At 39.7% G+C, this 18358-nt stretch overlaps 1 protein-coding gene across 2 annotated transcripts in view; it reads right to left on the minus strand.

The window, feature by feature from the left end:
• The window catches only part of RHOBTB3 (Rho-related BTB domain containing 3), a 94905-nt gene that overhangs the window by 11716 nt on the left and 64831 nt on the right, over nt 1–18358 (minus strand). For both annotated transcript variants that reach the window (XM_011989433.1, XM_011989434.1), the window contains exons 8-10: nt 16808–16928; nt 4249–4422; nt 783–949 (exon numbers count right to left, since the gene is read on the minus strand). In XM_011989433.1, coding sequence (XP_011844823.1) covers nt 783–949; nt 4249–4422; nt 16808–16928 — 462 coding nt within the window. The remainder of the gene's footprint in view (nt 1–782; nt 950–4248; nt 4423–16807; nt 16929–18358) is intronic.

Genomic DNA, 18358 nt, shown 5'->3' on the forward strand with positions numbered 1-18358 from the left:
TTTGACTGTGAGCACATCTGGGGGTTTGGGAAGTAGATTTCAACACAGTAGTCCTAGTTTATTTACAGACCCGGCTCCAATTCATAATTTAGGGTCTCTGTAACTGCAGTTACTTAAAATTAACTTAATTATGTAACCCCCCGACCCCCGTTCTCTAAAATCAGTAATAACACAATTATTGAAAACAAAAGACTCTGAGCTTACAAGAGGCCCAGAAACAGCATGTATATATACAGCAGTGATTGCTAATACAGTGAGACATGAAAACAAAAGGCATTCTGGAAGGATAAATGAGGCATACCAGTATCTCCTACATACAACTGAAACTTCAAAACATGTTCATTAATGATGAAAAAATGAAGAAGTAAATGAGTTTAACTTAACCATCGCTATCAGCATATATGTGCCAATTCTATCATTTTCCTTTTAGGAACCTGAAGATGTGATTGTTTGGGGGAAATTCAATGTAAATTCTATTTCCTACAATGCCTATGTGACACAGTATAGCACCACATTCAAATAACTTTATGGGCCACTATTTAGTTAAAAAAATTCCATGTCTGGACATTTTGCCTCCTTATATAAAGGGACTGCGCACAAACCCTAATGCTTCAAAATTATCTAGCCAGATAAACTGTTGTGAAGGCACTTTAGCCTCGTTCGCCAAACTTCCAAACTAAGACTAGTATTAATGTATGATTAAAAAGGGGAAATTTTAAAATAGTATAATTTAAAAACTATTTTATAAGAAATTAGGCTGTCAGATACACAGAGTCAATTACCTTGGCCTTTTTGAGCAGGTCAACTATATCAAGGTTCATGGATGCCAGTTCCCTGCTTGGCATGCTCTGCAGCTGGGTAATGATGAACAGCTCACAGATGTGCTGCAGTCTGGACACTTGGTACATCTCGGCACAGATCAGGAGACACATGGCCTGGAATATGCCAGCTGATGAGAAAAGGGACATGAGAGAAAGTGGATAAAACCGTTTCTTTCATGACCTAAACACACACACACACACACACACACACACACCCCCCAAAAAAACAACAATTAAAAAAACATGCTGGCCGTATCATCCGCCATAGAATAGAATACTTAGGAAAAGCCTCAAGGGAGCCAGCATTCTGCACGTTTACTCCATTTTATCTTTTTTTCTTTGTAGAGACAGGTCTCACTATGTTGCCCAGGTTGGTCTTGAACTCCTGAGCTCAAATGATCCTCCCACCTTGGCCTCCCAAAGTGCTGGGATTACATATGTGAGCCATCACACCCAGCCTATTATTCCATTTTAAAAAGAAGGCCGGGCTCAGTGGTTCACGCCTGTAATCCCAGCACTTTGAGAGGCCGAGGTGGGCAGATCATGAGGTCGAGATCAAGACCATTCTGGCCAACATGGTGAAACCCTGTCTCTACTAAAAATACAAAAAAATTAGCCAGGTGTGGTGGCGGGTTCCTGTAGTCCCAGCTACTAGGGAGGCTGAGGCAGGAGAATCACTAGAACCCGGGAGGCGAAGGTCGCAGTGAGCAGACATTGTGCCACTGCACTGCAGCCTGGGTGACAGAGCGATACTCCATCTCAAGAAAATAAAAATAAAAATAAAAATAAAATAAAATAATAAAAAGAATCCATTTTTAAGCCTTCATACTCAGAAGGGAACCTCTTCTTCTTCTTTTTTTTTTTTAATTCTTCAGAAAAGGTGACTCTATAATTGCCCTTAAAAATTAATTCCAGGACTAGATCTTTGCCATTTTTTTTTCTTGACTTTAGTCTTCAGGGTGGTTGGTTGGTTTGTTGTTTTGCTTTTATTGTGATAAAATAAACATAACATGAAATTTACCATTTTAGCCTTTTTTTTTTTTTTTTTGAGACAGAGTCTTGCTCTGTTGCCCAGGCTGGAGTGCAGTGGCGCGATCTTGGCTCACTGCAAGCTCCGCCTCCCGGGTTCACACCACTCTCCTGCCTCAGCCTCCCGGGTAGCCGGGACTACAGGCGCCCGCCACCATGCCCAGATAATTTTTTTGTATTCTTAGTAAAGACAGGGTCTCACCGTGTTAGCCAGGATGGTCTCGATCTCCTGACCTTGTGATCCACCCGCCTCGGCCCCCCAAAGTGCTAGGATTACAGGCGTGAGCCACCACACCCGGCCCATTTTAACCATTTTTAAGTATACGATTCATTGGCATGAAGCATATTCACACTGCTGTGCAGTCATCACCACCACTATCTCCAGAACATGTTTCTTCTTCCCAGACTGAAACTCTGTACCCATTAAACACTAACTCCCTGTTTTCCCCTTTCCCCAGTCCCTGGCAACCACCCAATTCAATACTTCCCTAGAAATCTGGTTTTTCATGTAATTCTCGTTCTTATCCCACCTTACATTCTTACATTTCTTACATTCTTTTGTAGCTGTGGAACCAGGAACACTGTGTATGGTGAATATTTAACATAATAACATTACCTGTCTTCTGTGATCTTCCCAATGCATAGATTCCAGTATCTGGCTTAACTTTTCGATTATTCATTGTGACTCATTTTTCCCTAACACACTTTTGCCAATTTAAAAAAATCCTATCATTATTACTGCTTTCCTCTGTAATTTTTTCTAATTAGCAAAAGGTAAAACTTAATATTAGCAGTTTCAATTACTTGAGTGAGAGGATGACTGAAAATCAGATTTTCCTATTACTTCAAATCTGGTCAATTTTAAAATTTACTATACAAATTTGCCAACAATGAAATAATAAACAATAAGTTTTATTTCCAAAAAGAACCAATGCTTTCACTTTTATTAGGCAAAAATAATAAGTCTTTTTTTGAGACGGAGTCGCACTGTGTCACCCAGGCTGGAGTGTGGTGGCACCATCTTGGCTCACTGCAACCACTGCCTTGCAGGTTCAGGCGATTCTCCTGCCTCTGCCTCCCGCGTAGCTGGGATTACAGGCGCACGTCGCGACACCCAGCTCATTTTTGTATTTTTAGTAGAGACGGGGTTTCACCATGTTAGTCAGGCTGTTCTTGAACTCCTGACTTCAGGTGATCTGCTCGTCTCAGCCTTCCAAAGTGCTGGGATTACAGGCATGAGCCACCGCACCTGGCGATAAGTCCGTCTTTAACACTGACAGAAACAATTGCAACTGGCTCCAAAATACTCTACAGCAAGCTGCAAGACCAGAATTAATTTAATCAAAACAAATAAATTTGCTTCTTTTTGAACTAAAATCTTTCACTAGAGGGCTCATGACTTGTTTAAAACTTATTTCAATACCTAATGTAAGAAACCTTTCCATTCTAAAAATTAAAGCAGTGAATCTGAAGAGAGGTCTGGCCTGAAATGTGTGTGTGCTTTTTATTTTTATTAGGGTGCTTGACCAGATTTTCTAATTAAGGTCTCAGGCTCCAGAACTGAGCTCCACGGGGCCGAATCTAGTTGTGCTTGTGATGGGAGCCCCCTGGTGGCCAAAGGCTGAAGACTACTCACAGAGGGCTTCCCTGCCAGCAACCCAAGCAAGGCTCCAGGCCTGTAGAAAAAATTTTGCTATTTCTTCAAGCGCCTCCAGCTAGAAGAACCCTGCTGGATCTGTTCCAACCTAGAGCTGCCACAGATGTTTGGTTCCTGGTCAAAGACAGTCCTTGGTCAGTGAATTTGGAAATGAATCCTATAGTCCACTGGGCATTCTAAACATCTCAAGAAAAGTTTTCAGAGAAGTCAGTTTGAGGAGTTTCTGACTTTAGCAGAAGTCAGAAGGAGGCCTTTACAAATCCCACATCCTCTGGGCCAGAAAGAAGACCAAAAAAGTCTCAGAATATTGAAAGTCCTTAAAAGTGACCCAATCAGAAGTCACAGCCATCAAAGCAGTTGCACAACCCTCCTCTTCTTGTGGACGAGACAGTGCTTCAAGTAACAATCTGCCCCAATCTCTAGAATTAGAGTAGCCATGGGTACCACAAGACACCTTCATTTCCGGGTGCCTACAGTGATCCCCATGCTGTAGGTGCTGGCTGGGACATGTGAACTTGGGCCGGCATTGGAGATCCATAAAAGGCACCCAATCACTGAACCTCCACTTGAACTGAATGAAAATTCGTCGTTGTTCCAGCACCACCTCTAACTGCTTAGTACATTCCATGATGTCAACTAATAAATCTTAAATGAAAATAGATTTCACAGAATGCAATTTAACAAAATGAGTGGCAAGGAAAGAAAGAATTATAAGATACTACCAACATCTGTATTGCTAACCTGGGCAGCAGGAGTCTGTGTACAGGTATTCTAAAAATGACAAGAAAGTCTCTTTGGAAACACCATAAACGGGAATCAGGACACTCTTTGCTTCCATGTAATTACCATTAAACATGGCTGCCATCACTTCACAACGGGCCACCAGGATGGCCCTGTGGGCTGGCACTGTCGTACCTGAAAGGTTCAAAAGGGAAACAAGAAACAAGTGAGATAAACCCGCAGGGTTATTCCAGCAATTTTCCTTCTAATTAGACTACTACATTAGGGACAGCTAGGCTGATATGCAGAATCTAAATTTGGGAGTGATAAGTACCATTAATCCAGAAACTTCTTAATTTTAAAGGGAGCAATAAAGAAAGTTCAGATGTTGACCTTGAAACCAACAATTTGCAAGTCAGACAACTATTTGTCACTTGGTTTGTATTTCCAGAAACAGAAACACTGAAATGAAATATTTTGCTTCATATTTTTATAATGAAACATCAATCCTTTCTAATTGGCTTGAAATATTAATAATACCACCCGTGCCCATGTGCTTCCCAAGAAAACAACCCCACTACCCTTCTGGGCCTGACTCACAGAACCATCTTGGCCACGCTTCCCCTTATCTGAAACGGGAAACTGTAAGAAGTAAACCATAAGCAGTCCACACACCACAGTAGGAACAGCAAGAGGATCTCTCGTGGAGCCAAGGACAGCATTTCAGACTTAATGAAAATCTGGAAGAGGGTGACCTTAATCCCTGCAGTCTCCCGAGCACACTACTTCCCCAGGCAACCATTCTGTCTCACATGAACAATGCCTGCTGCTGGGAGAGCCAGCGCTACATTGAATTTTGAGGGCCCTCTCAGCCCATACTGCTCACTGAACACACTGAACTGAACTGACTCTTTAGGAAAAGCTTGCTAGGCTTTCTAGCTACTGCTGCACCACACAAAGGCAGCGCTGGATAGGGCCACAGGTGGCCAGGGCTCTCCACTTCCACCACCTTAGGAAACCACGAATACACACTGCCAGTCTTCAGTTCTGCCTGGATCACTTCACCAGATTATTACTGAGCATCAGCATGTGCCAATCACTGCATTTGGAACTGAAGATACAAAGAGGAGGAAGACAAAGCTATCTCTGCTTTGGAGCAGTTTTTACTTTCGTGGAAGACACCACAGCCAGTGTGGGTGACAAAGCTGTCGCATTCCAGAAAGTAACTCTCCAACCAAACCAAACCACTCAGCCCTGCCCAAGAGTTTACCTACATATCTCTAAAATCTAGTACTTATCAGGGTTATATAGTCTTCTCTAAAGCATTTACAATTATTGGGTTCTTCATCCCTTTTAAATGCAAGCAAACCATTTCCTGACTCAGGAAAGAAGAAAAAGAGTTACATCTAAGCCCAGTGGCTTTTTCCAAAGCCAATAATCACTGAGGATCTACAAGCAACATCTGGCACTGCCAGCTTTGCGTCTACTGCTTGGCACTGCGATTTGCACAGCTACACCTACCCGAGGAGCAGGGAAGTAACTTGTGAAGCCCTCCCACCCAGTCAACACTCACCTCCCGGCAGGCACACTCCCCTCCTTGCCTCACTGTGACAGTGTCCCTCCACCGGGAAGGACCAGTTTCCATAATTAAGATAGCATGCTGGCTATATCTGTGTGCAGCAGTTAATAAAGAATACAAACAGGTAATGCCATTTGACTTGTAATTGTAAGGTTTTAAAATGTTAAAGATAAATAGGGCACTATTTTTTTAATAATTAGAAGCATGACTTCAATAAACTGGATGATCTATAACTTGGGATAAGCACAGGGATTTAAGATCTACCAAAAAATACCAAGTAGATAGTTGATGGGGGTAGAATTTGATAAGTAACCTTGAAATTTTAACAGAAATTTTCTGTTGATAATGGGGTTATAACAGAGTTGCAAAACCCAGCAACAAAACACTCAGTACAGTTAGCTCTCCGAATCCATGGGTTCCACATCCACAGACTGAACCAACAGAGAGTGGAAAATATTCAGAAAAAAACCCTGCAACTGTATTGAACATACACAAAATTTTAAAAAAATTGTCATTATTCCCTAAACAACACAGTATAACAACTATTTATATAACATTTACATTGTGTTAGATATTATAAGTAATCTAGACACGATTTTAGGTATGCAAGAGGATATGCATAGGTTACATGTAAATACTAAGCCATTTAATATCACGAACTTGAGCATAGCAGATCTGGGTGTCTGCAGGAGGTCCTTGCAACCAATCCCCCATGGACATTAAGGAACGACTGTACCTTTTCTTTTTTCTTTTTTTTTTTTTTGAGACAGAGACTTGCTTTGTTGTCCAGGCTAGAGTACACTAGCACAATCTCTCACCACAACCTCCACCTCCCTGGTTCAAATGATTCTCATGCCTCAGCCTCCCGAGCAGCTGAGATTACAGGCCTGCGTTACTATGCCTGGCTAATTTTTTTTTTTGTATTTTCACTAGAGACAGGGTTTTGCTGTGGTGGCCAGGCTGGTCTTGAACTCCTGGCTTCAAGTGATGCGCCCACTTCAGCCTCTCAAAGTGCTGGCATTACCTGCGTGAGCCCCTGCACCTGGCCGACAACTGTACCTTAAAGCATTTTTAAGCCTATTTCAATATTGGAATTTAGTTTGGAAAACGATTACACTTCCTGTTAAGAAAACATCAACTTCAGTTTTTCACCTTTAAGCTACTGTTTTGATGTTATAAATTGTTCTGTTGTGAAACTGTAATACAATACCTTAGTATGGTTAGATCTTTCAACACTGTATATAAAAATATGCTGAAGGAACATAATGCGGTTTACGTACTAACTGGCAATAGGATACAGGTACAGAAATTACTTAAGGAAATAGAAGACAGCATTTTCTAGTTAAAAGATAATCATGTTCCTTTAACCTGTCAAGGCCAAACTATCTTCTCTTTGTAGTATTCATTTGATGTTACAATTTTAAGAATTTTTTTCTAAGGAAAAGAACTACAAGAGTGAAATAAAAATGAAAAGCTCAAGTTTTCTAGTCACTTTACAGAGATTATAAAAAATCTTTGTTTCCACTGTTTACTAAAATAAAATACTACATTTGTCACACTTTCTTCATACTACTTTCCAGGTTTCAAAAGTGAAATTTTTAGAACTGTTTTTGGTTTCATTGCTAAAAAAGGATACCTATCTAGCTCAAGGGACATTCAGAATATATACTAGCTGAGTAAATGGGGAAGGAATGTAATTTTCTAAAAAACTCTTCATGTGACACAGACTCATGTCAAAAGGACATCCGTACCTCTCTAAATATTTACCAATACTGACTTTAGAACTGCTATAGTAACTTTTTTTTTTTTTTTTCACACGCCAAAACAGTAAGTTGGGAGTGGTAAAGAAAATATATATATTTGATGATCACCTATTAGAGGGATGGTATCCCATTTTCTATCGTAGGCTAATTTCAGCCAGTTTTTGGTGAAGGCCTGGGACACTTTAAAAGAAAGACTGGCTGCGGAACGTGGGTTCAGCAGGAAAAAGTACAGCGATCCACCAGTACTAAACTAGCTGCCATTGCAGGTGAAGGGGAGTGGAGTTCGCAGGTGAAGCCTCTGCTTGTCCTTTGTATGCACTATCTCAACCCCCATGACCACGCCACAAGGTAGAAATTAGTATCCCTATTTTATAGGCAAAAAAAAAAAAAAGGCAGAAATGTAAAGTAACATAGTCAAACCTACATAGTAAGTATGCATCCAAGCAAAGATCTTAACCAGGTCTTTCTGACCCATGGCACTACCACCACCTCAAGGTCCCTCAGTATATCAGTTCTGGTGTAAATTGTTCCATAGATTCCATTCTTATTTAGTTTTCCTTAAACCTCTCATGAGATTAATATTCATGCTCAAAACTGGAGTAAAGAAGCCAAAAACTTAATACGTGTGACTTCAGATTATTATTGTGTGAAATAATTACAAAATATAATTATAAAATAAATTACATTTTTAAAAAATTTTACTTTTTGAGACAGAGTCTCACTGTCTTCTGGCTAGAGTACAGTGGTGTGACCGTAGCTCACAGCTTCCTCTGCTTCCCGGGTTCAAGCGATTCTTGTGCCTCAGCCTTCCGGGTAGCTGGGATTATAGGCACGTGCTGCCTTGCCCAGCTGATTTTTGTATTTTTAGTAGAGATGGGGTTTCACCACGTTGGCCAGGCTGGTCTTGAACTCCCGATCTCAGGTGATCGGCCCACCTTGGCCTCCAAAAGTGCTGGGATTACAGCCATGAGTCACCATGCCCAACCAAAACATTACATTTAAATGGATACTCATCTAATTTTTAAATTATTATTCCAATTACTTCACATAAATTTGTATTGATATCAAAGTTACATTCCAGTGTGAATTATTTCACAACTATGAATCTTTTGAAGTGTGTATTTTGCATCATAAATATTTTAAGTAAAGTGTATAGCAAAAAAAAATTGTAAATTTATCTGAAGACTGCACTGTAACTTAAAACAAAGTTTATAATTAAGATTTGAGACTGGTTACCCAATCCTTACTTTCAGGGTCTGTCTTAAGTTCGACATAAATAAATTTAAAACATAAAAATATTTTCCTTTCCAATTTTTTTTTGGTTTGGTGTAAAACATTTGAATTACACATCACTGATAAAGTTAGAAGTACTTTCACACTTCCAATTGCTATTCCTATTTATAGCCCCCAAAATTAGACATTCATTTTTCAGAGTGACATTAAAATTTAGCTGTCTGTTAATAATTTAACTACAATTCAAAACCATAGAGCCCAAAGGCTGTCACACTGAGAGGCATTAACATGATCTAAAAAGCAAACCTTCATGCCTGGCATAGGTTGAGTATCCCTTATCTGAAATGCTTGGGACCAGAGATGTTTCAACGCTTCCATTTTATTTTAGATTTTGGAAAATTTGATAAATATATATATATATATGTAGATATATATGTGTGTGTATATATATATTAAGAATGTTTAATTACATATATATATATACACACATTCTTAATAGTTTAGCATTTCTAATCTCCTTAATAGTTTAGCATCTCTAATCCAAAAATCCAAAATCCAAAATGCTCCAGTCCAATGAGCATTTTCTTTGAGCACACATCAGCACTCAAAAAATCTTGGATTTTAGGATATTTTGGATTTTAGGGTTTTACATTAAGGGTACTCAACCTTTATAAATTTGCAGATAATGACAAGAATGTAAAATAGGATACATGAGAGAATGCAATTTGACTTTAAATAAAGCAGCAGTTATGACTGTGCCATTCTGAAATCAATCTAATTTTTCTAGGTGCACTAACCAGGTGTTTTAAGCACTCTCATGCTCGCCTTTGAGTTAAGGTGCAAATCTCTGCTCCACCATCATGTGTCAAATAGGGTTGTGAATACCAATACCAAAATACAACACTGTTTCAAGACTTGAGATTTACATATATAATCTCTAGTAGAGTTGCTGCCAGAGTCAATGCTATCATACATATGTAATACAAATGTCTCAATACTAAAAGATCCAAAGGATCAGAGGAGATTTGGATTTTGATTTGCACAGTCTGAACTTCTTGATTCTAGAGTAGAATATTAAAAACATACAGTTGTATCAAATTTGCAAGAAAAATTAAGATGTAAGCATACTTCATGCTGACAAGGATTTGTTTGTATGAAAACAAGTGCTTTCATACACTGCCAATGGAAATGTAAATTAGTACAGAATTTACATTAGAATATAAATTAGTATTCTGGACATATACAATTTCATAGCATTTATGATGTCTTACAGATGTTCCTATTCTTTGAAAAGGAATCTATTCTAACGACATAATCCCAATTTCAGAGTGAGATATTTACATTAAATCTTCAATGCAGCTCTTATTTCTAATAGTGAAAATAAAGGAGATACCTAAATTAACACCTATAGTTAAAATAGTTAAAATTTACACCTATATTAAAAATGTTAACAAGCAATTTTTAATCCAGTGTAAAATGCTTAGGACATAAGTTCAAAAATAAAAGACACACAATTGGGTAGACAGTATCTATTTTCCCAGCCCCTTTTTCTAAGCAGAGGAAAACTGATTGAGGGAATTCTGCCAGAATCAAGCTGGGATTGTTATTGAGGCATAGGATTATGGGTGATTTTTATTTTTTACTTTTTGCATCTTTATATATTATCTGACTGTCCTACAACGGGCACTTATAACATTCTTCTAATCACCATGCTCATTTCAGTTTCTAAACATGACCACTGTTCACAATATGGAATATATGTTTCCTGACCTTTTTAATTCACTTATGAACAAAACAGACACTGTCTATAAGTGTGATCATTCTCTGCACACTTGGTTAAAACAATCGTATAAGACTTTCATAATCAGAAAAAAATTAAAGTTTCTTCATGAAATTCAACTATCTGCTGTTCAAGGAAATGAAGGAGATTGGTGATTTGCTGAGTCATCTGCTTCTTTCCTCACTCAGAACGCCTCTGGTTTTTCTACTTCTCCCTATACATTTTGGAAGAATTCCAAAGGTACATTAGAGAAATGGCCCTAGTAAGCTGAGCCGGCTGCCAGAGTGACCACAGGGAGGCGAATTCAAACATGCTCCATTCCATTCAATGGGCTGGTGGTCATATATTTTAACCATGAAAGGAGCAAGAATTCACTCAACTTCTAACTCAAGGTTTCTTCTTAGTTTTCTCACTGCTACCCTGCAAGTAGTGCAAGGAGAATCAAAGAAGGATGCCTATTAGTTACACAACTAAAAAGAACTTTTTAGAATCTGTATGGTTCGTCACCCTCTTCACTTCACAAACGAGACTTGAAGACAAGAAATGTCAGGTGACTTGCCCACACACACACTGGTCAGGACGCAAAGCCAAGGCTGGAATTGGGGCCCATCCTGAGGAAACGACACTGCTGCTGTCTACAGCTCCCCTCCCCACCCCAGTTCTTAGGAGCTGGTGTGCCTGGCCTACAGCTGACTTTAGAGAAGCTGCTGCCAGATCCTGCCTCCACCATTGCTGCTGTTCCCTGCTTCCGACTCCTAAGAAGACTTGGTTTCAGAGCTAGGGAAGCAATAAAGAGCACCACAGCAATCACTGCACATCATCATCCAGCCAGCCCTCTTGACCCCAGCCCCTGCATAAACGGTGAAAGGGGAGCAGGTGCCTGCAATAGGTAGAATCATGGAAGAAAAGCACGAGATTAGGAAGAGCAAGGGTTCACCACATCACTGCTTATCTCTCGTTTTTAATATGACATATATTTTCATGTGTTCCATATTCCTTTACAAAATCTTTTCAGTGAGTTACGCTGACATCATGTTTGATGCCAATGCCTTCTATGCAAATTACAAGCACATTTGGTAGCTATTTTACAACACAGCAAAAGAGAAAAGGTGGGGATGGGAGACAATCCCTAATTCATTAATGTATGATGGGGACAGGCATTCATATTCAATTTACTTGAAAAAGATTGCTCTCAAACTGTGCTGCAAAATGAACGTCCCTGGCAAAGAGATGGACCCTCTTTCCTCTCACAAGTTTATTACAATGCAAAGTCTTCTTCAAGCGCATTTATGCTTCGGTGGTGGATTCCCAAGTTCAGGACCATTAATCTTACTATCAATAGCCATTTATTAAAGGTGAGTCACAGTTCTAGGGACTGTAGGAGACACAGCAACATAATAACATAGATCCTTTATTAGTGGACATTTTAAGTTTCCTCCTGTGATCAGGAATTATGGCTTCCTTCTCATAGTTAAACTTCTAAAGCACACACACAAAGACAGAGATTAGTCATTTAGAGAATAACCCAAAATTCCAGAGTCTTAGGGGATGACTGAGGGGTTTGGGAACATCCGAAACTCCAATAAAGAGGACCTAGGTTAAAAAAAAATATATAGCAAAGGACTAAAACATACTCAGGACTTAGGAAGTAAATACCTAATCGAGTACGCTGTACTTAATTTGTATCAAATATTGTGCAAATGCTAAGAGATTGGTCAGCCCTGGCCATAGAACCAGTAGCTAGAACATCCAGGAAGATCAGAGGTGCTTGGTCTGATTAATACAAACACTATGTTATAGGACAGAAGACATCTACCAGAACTCACCAAGCCCTGGATCAAACACCACTAGACACTACTCTCATATGTTCACCATATAACCTTCAGATTACTAATTCTTTTTCCGGTTATGAAAAGCAGTGTCCTAGGTTGCTATAATGGTCACTGGAATGGTTTGCCCCCACCTTATCTCCATCTTGCGGAGTCTGCTCACAGTCAACCCTAAATCATGGGTGACCCCAGTGCCCCCCAGGAAGTCATCTGGAAGACAGCATTCAGCCATCTCCAGCAGCATCATTCTCCTTCTTTCAGAATGCAGAAACTGATTCAATCTCCATAAACTAGACTTTTTTAAAAAGCTAATTTTAGAAAGATAGAAATACTTTTTAATTTACTAATCATATTTCTTCTTAACAATGGATGTAGTCTTTTCTGTTGAAATGAGAAGCTTCTTAGATGATTTGTACAAAATGATCTATTCCTGTGTTTCTCTGGTATGGATAGAGCATATCAAACACTTTTAGTAAATGTCTTCATCAACAGAGAGTTTTCTCCTAGAAGCTAATGAGAGAATTCTGTAATCACCAGGAGCTTTATCCCTGACTAGGAGTGCCCTACCTATAATGAGTAATTTATGAAAGCTGTCTCTAGATAGAAAGTTTGGATCTTTATTTAGGCAACAAATAAATGAAGGTGTGATCACATGAGGGGCTTAGAGCCAGTTTTAGGTCTAAAATGATGAAAGCATGATATAAAGTCTGTGTCCTCTTGTTAGCTTTTTTCCCAGTCGTTTTTCTGTATCTCAAGGTCACTCTCGCTGCCCTACTTTCAGGGTCCCAGGCTCACACTGCACACGGGGCTGGCCGTGGCTTGTCGGAAGGTACATTGGAAAGTTTCCATTTCCCTGTCTTGGCAGATGACCAAAGTTAAAAGTAATGTGCATCTTTCTGAGGAAATATTTTTAAAAGTAAATGACTATTGTTAGCTGCTACACAATTCTACCATTAAATTAGATTATATCTTCCTTTTAGTAATTGCCCATCTAAAGTTCTACTTAGATTTTCATTGGAAAACAGTAGTGCATTCCAGCCTTGGACTCATTAACTCCAACTAATAAAAATAAAAAATTGGTATAGAAATTATTAAAAGAATACTCAACATTCTGGCAGTGACCACTGCTAAGAATGCAGGTGTTGAAGGATCTTTGGTAGCTGAGGCAATTGCGCAGCGTTCCTCAGAAGCTGGTTATGAGCTATGGTTGGGGATACTGTGAATATAGTGGAATTCAATCTTTCTTGCATAACTGAAGGTATCTAACAATTCATTCTGTTTTAACTTTAAACAAATTTGTATTACATAAAGGTTGTCACATAATTGGGTATTCCTCTACTTTGTACACAATTATTCTTACTCTCCACAGAAAAGCTGCTTCTTAACTTCTCATCTGTTGTTAGCAAGCACTAAAATCCCGATTTTAACAGCATAGTAGTAAAAATGTCTCAGTGATTTAAGCTGAAAGCAGTACATTGGTACGCGGCTCTTTCACCCAGTATCAGGAATGTAAAATGTGTTTTTATCCAAAAGTACAAAATAATTATTTGTAGGCATGGACAATGACAGCAGTAAACTGCTATTTATTGTCAGTTGAAATCAGTAACTGATGGTTACAGTGATTTAAAACATAAACCAGTAACTGATGGTTATAGTGACTTTTTAAAAACATCACCCAGCCTTTTCTTCAGTTACTGGTGAGAAATACTGCCTTGAGCTTCCTATCACAAATTCATGAATAAAGGTTAAGCTCTATTCTAGGAATCAGAAATGCCACCTCCCATCCCACCTACAGCACCCATTCCAGGGTCCTTCTCTTCTTTAGGAATTTCTGTGACTACAACTTCTGCTGTAATTAATGGAGAAGGCACCCAAGCAGCATCTAATAAAGCAGTTCTTGCATCCTTTGTTGGGTCAATGATTTCTTTTCCACCATATTCACAAAATCCCCAACCATAGCTCCATAACCAACTTCTGAGGAACGCTGCACAATTGCTTCAACTACCAAAGATCCTTCAACACCTGCATTCTTAGCAGTGGTCACTGCCAGAATGTTGAGTATTCTTTTAATAATTTCTATACCAATTTTTTATTTTTATTAGTTGGAGTTAATGAGTCCAAAGCTGGAATGTACTGAAGCAAGGCACAACCCCATCCCAGAATGATGTTTTCTTCAATAGCAGCTCTTATAGCATTAAAGGCATCTGTAACTCTTTCTTTTCATTCATTTTGACATCACTTGCCACACCAACCTTCAGCACAGCTACTCCATTTTAAAGTTTTGCCATTCATTCAGTTTTCCCTTTTCATATTCACTAGCTGTGATATCTAACTGCTCAATGATTTCTTGAATATAATTTTCAATTCAAGACTTGTCACCATTTCCTTTAAAGAGCACAGCGTCACCTTTGGTCACAATGACCTCTCCAACTTTTCCTGTGTTATGAGGCCAACCCCTCTTCTGCAAACACTGCACTACCAGCAGCAAGAGCCATATTTTTAAGCTGGTTCTTTCTATTGTCAACAAACCTGGAGCTTTCACTGCCATAACCTGAAGATCAACTTTCAGCCTATTCAAAAGGAAAGTTTGTAGAGCTTCTCCATCAACATCTTCAGCAATGACAACCAAAGGCTTATAGTAAGCACTGGCAATTTCAAGAGTAGGTACAACAGACTGGGTACTAGACATTTCTGTTTCACTCAACAGAACATAGGCATCCTTGAATTCATGTTTCTGACCTTTCGATGTATTAATAAGTTATGTGAAAATTTAGCCTAATTATTCAATGTATTAATAAAGTATGCAAAAATTTCAATGTATTAATAGGTATGCAAAAATTAGATATGGTGATTCTAATGCACCATTCAGTGTTTTTCCATCCTTTACTGTAATGACAGCCTTTCTTCCAACCCCTTTCATTGCTTCAGAAATGATGTTGCTGACTTTTTTTGTCTCTATTTGCAGACATTGTAGCAACCTGAATAATTTCTTCAAGGGTTGTCACAGGTTTAGACTGCTTTTTATTTTTTTGAGACGGAGTCTCGCTCTGTCGCCCAGGCTGGAGTTAGGCTGCTTCTTAAGTTCAGTAATTAGAGCATCAATAGCTAACATCATACCTTTTCTGATTTTCACTGGATAAGCACCTCTGCTAATCTTCTCAAAACCTTTCTTGACCATAGGGTGTGCGAGTACAGTAGCAGTGGTGGTGCCACCCCCAGCCTCTTCATTTGTGTTATTGGCAACATCTTAGTGTTACTGGCAACAAGCTTAGCTCCAATATTTTTATATTTATCCTTTAAGCCAATTGACTTCGCAACAGTCACACCATCTTTTGTTACTCTGGGACTTCCCTAGCTTTGTTCAATAATCACAGTTCTTCCCTTCGGCCCCACTGTAGCAGCTATGGCTTTGACTAAAAGGTTGACACTTTGAAGCATTAAGGCTCAGGCACCTGCACCAAATTTTACATCTTTGGCATAAGCCCAAATGAGATGAGGAGCCCAGTATTCTGACACCGGTCTCATGTGCGGAAAGACTGGGTAATCCAAGTATTTCTGTGGGGCAGCAGCAGAGCTTGTGCAGTCAGGCAGGTCAGTGGCCAGTGAGGGACAGAATGCAAGACGCACATGGCGATAAGCCCACATCCCCTCCCTCTGCCTCTCCCCTGCCCGTTGGCACCTTGTGTGCTGGCAGCTCCCACCACATTCTTTAGATCTTAATCTACTAAAGTGACAAAATTATCCAAGCGAGTAATCAATAATGGGCACTCAAACAGCCCATCTTCATTAAAATTAGGTAGTCTTACTTTCTTAGAGAGATAAGCAGCAGCTCTCAGTTGCTCTGGTGATAAAATTCTCAAAGTGCTGTGAGGAATAAATGTAGCAATATCTATGGGTGCCTGAGGTGGGCCAGGCATAACCCTCAATCCTTTTTCTCAAAAGAAACAGAAGACAGCTGAATAAAATAATGGTCAATTCCTTTTTCTCAAATAAAAAGGAAGAGAGCTGGATAAAATAAGCTAGATATAATATAATTTTAAGGGGATTAGCTCCAGATGCAGCAAACACTAGGATCTTAAAGAAATACACACAAAAATATATAATAAAATATTACAGATCATCCCATCCCTTACTAGGCCCTAAAAGTTGATGAAGCATATGGCAAAGGAAAAAAATACTAAGGGAAATATAAATTTCTCTTCTCATTTTAATAAAATACTTCCTATTTACCCGGAAGATTTTGTTGACATTAAGGTAGCATTAATCTACATCCCTCAATAGGGAATAATAGGGAATAATCATTCCTTCACAACAAACATTCCAATCTGAAGTAGACAGCAAGGAAAGAAACAAGAAATAAAAATGAATCATAAACTTTGTAAAAGTTCATCCATACCTTGAATTTCGAAGACAACATCGGCAAGCATCGGCTTATTAAGGAAAAACTTGAGTGAAGTGTTATAAAACCACAGAGGTTTTCTGGCTTGATAGGTTTTGCAATTCCTTAGGCAATTAATCTACAAGGGAAAACAAAAATACAGGGGGAAGGTGTTTAATACGCTTTAATAACATACAGGCTAGGCTAAGAATTTGGAAAATTATGCTAAATCTCAAAAGAAATATGATTCCATACTCTATGGCATCTCTGATCATAGGTTTCAAAGGAACTTACCTTCAAGAACGGTATGGGCTGCCTGTCAGTGAACAACACTGCTCTCTTCAGCATTCACAGCAGTAAACGAATTGCCTAAGAGAAAACTCAGCTCCATGGCTGAGAAGCTGCAAGGTCCTAAAACCCCTATGAGTCTTTGTCGGGAAACAGACAACAGTAGTCCAACCCCACACAAATGCCTACTACTAAAATATGTTTACAAGTACAACCTAATTTGTTCATTAAGATAGTACTTGATTTGTAATTAAGAAAAATACATTTTTTGGCCGGGCGCAGTGGCTCAGCACTTTGGAGGCCAAGGTGGACACCTGAGGTCTGGAGTTTGAGACGAGCCTAGCCAACATAGCGAAACCCCGTTTCTACTGAAAATACAAAAATTAGCTGTGCGTGGTGGTGCGTGCCTGTAATAACAGCTAGTCGGGAGGCTGAGGCAGTAGAATCACTTGAACCTGGGAGGTGGAGGCTGTAGTGAGCTGAGATTACGCCACTGCACTCCAGCCTAGGCGACAGAGTGAGACCCTGTCTCCGGGAAAAAAAAAAAAAAAAGAAAAATATATCTTTCCCTTATCACACCATATCCTTCTGCTTACTAGCTTAACACTTTCTCTTAAAGCAGTGAACATTTAAAAAATAACCGATCAGCTGGTTCATCTCCATCTTTTTTGAGATGGAGTCTTGCTCTGTGGCCCAGGCTAGAGTGCAATGGCGTGATCTTGGCTCACTGCAACCTCCACCTCCCAGGCTCAAGTGCTTCTCATGCCTCAGCCTCCCGAGAAGCTGGGACTACAAGTGTGCACCACCATGCCCAGCTAATTTTTTGTAGAGACAGGGTTTTTCCATGTTTCCCAGGCTGGTCTCAAACTCCTAACCTCAGGCAATGTGCCTGCCTTGGTCTCCCAAAATGCTAGGATTACAGGTGTGAGCCACCAGGCCCAGTTGGTTCACCTCCATCTTCATGTCCAATCTTATAATCCTAATTGTCCTTCCTACTCACAGCAGAGCCCACTAGAACCTACAAAGACCTTCCTGGGTTTCTGATCTGGCATTCCTGAGACCCTCTCCCTTGATAACTCGTCTGTCCTGATGCGCCTGGCTGGAGCTGGTGGCTCTGGGAGCAGCCCCTCTGTCTAACTCAGGCTTCAGTGCTTTATCCTTTCTGTGGTCTTCAGGCATTCCCTTTGTGCCAACCCTCCTGGTAGTCAAGGGCCAGCCTCCCTTTCCATACCCTCCACCCATTTCTTTTCTTTTCCTTTCTTCCTTTCTCTCTCTCTCTCT

The sequence above is a fragment of the Mandrillus leucophaeus genome, unplaced genomic scaffold (assembly GCF_000951045.1).
Source record: "Mandrillus leucophaeus isolate KB7577 unplaced genomic scaffold, Mleu.le_1.0 Scaffold353, whole genome shotgun sequence".
In the NCBI taxonomy this organism is placed as follows: domain Eukaryota; kingdom Metazoa; phylum Chordata; class Mammalia; order Primates; family Cercopithecidae; genus Mandrillus; species Mandrillus leucophaeus.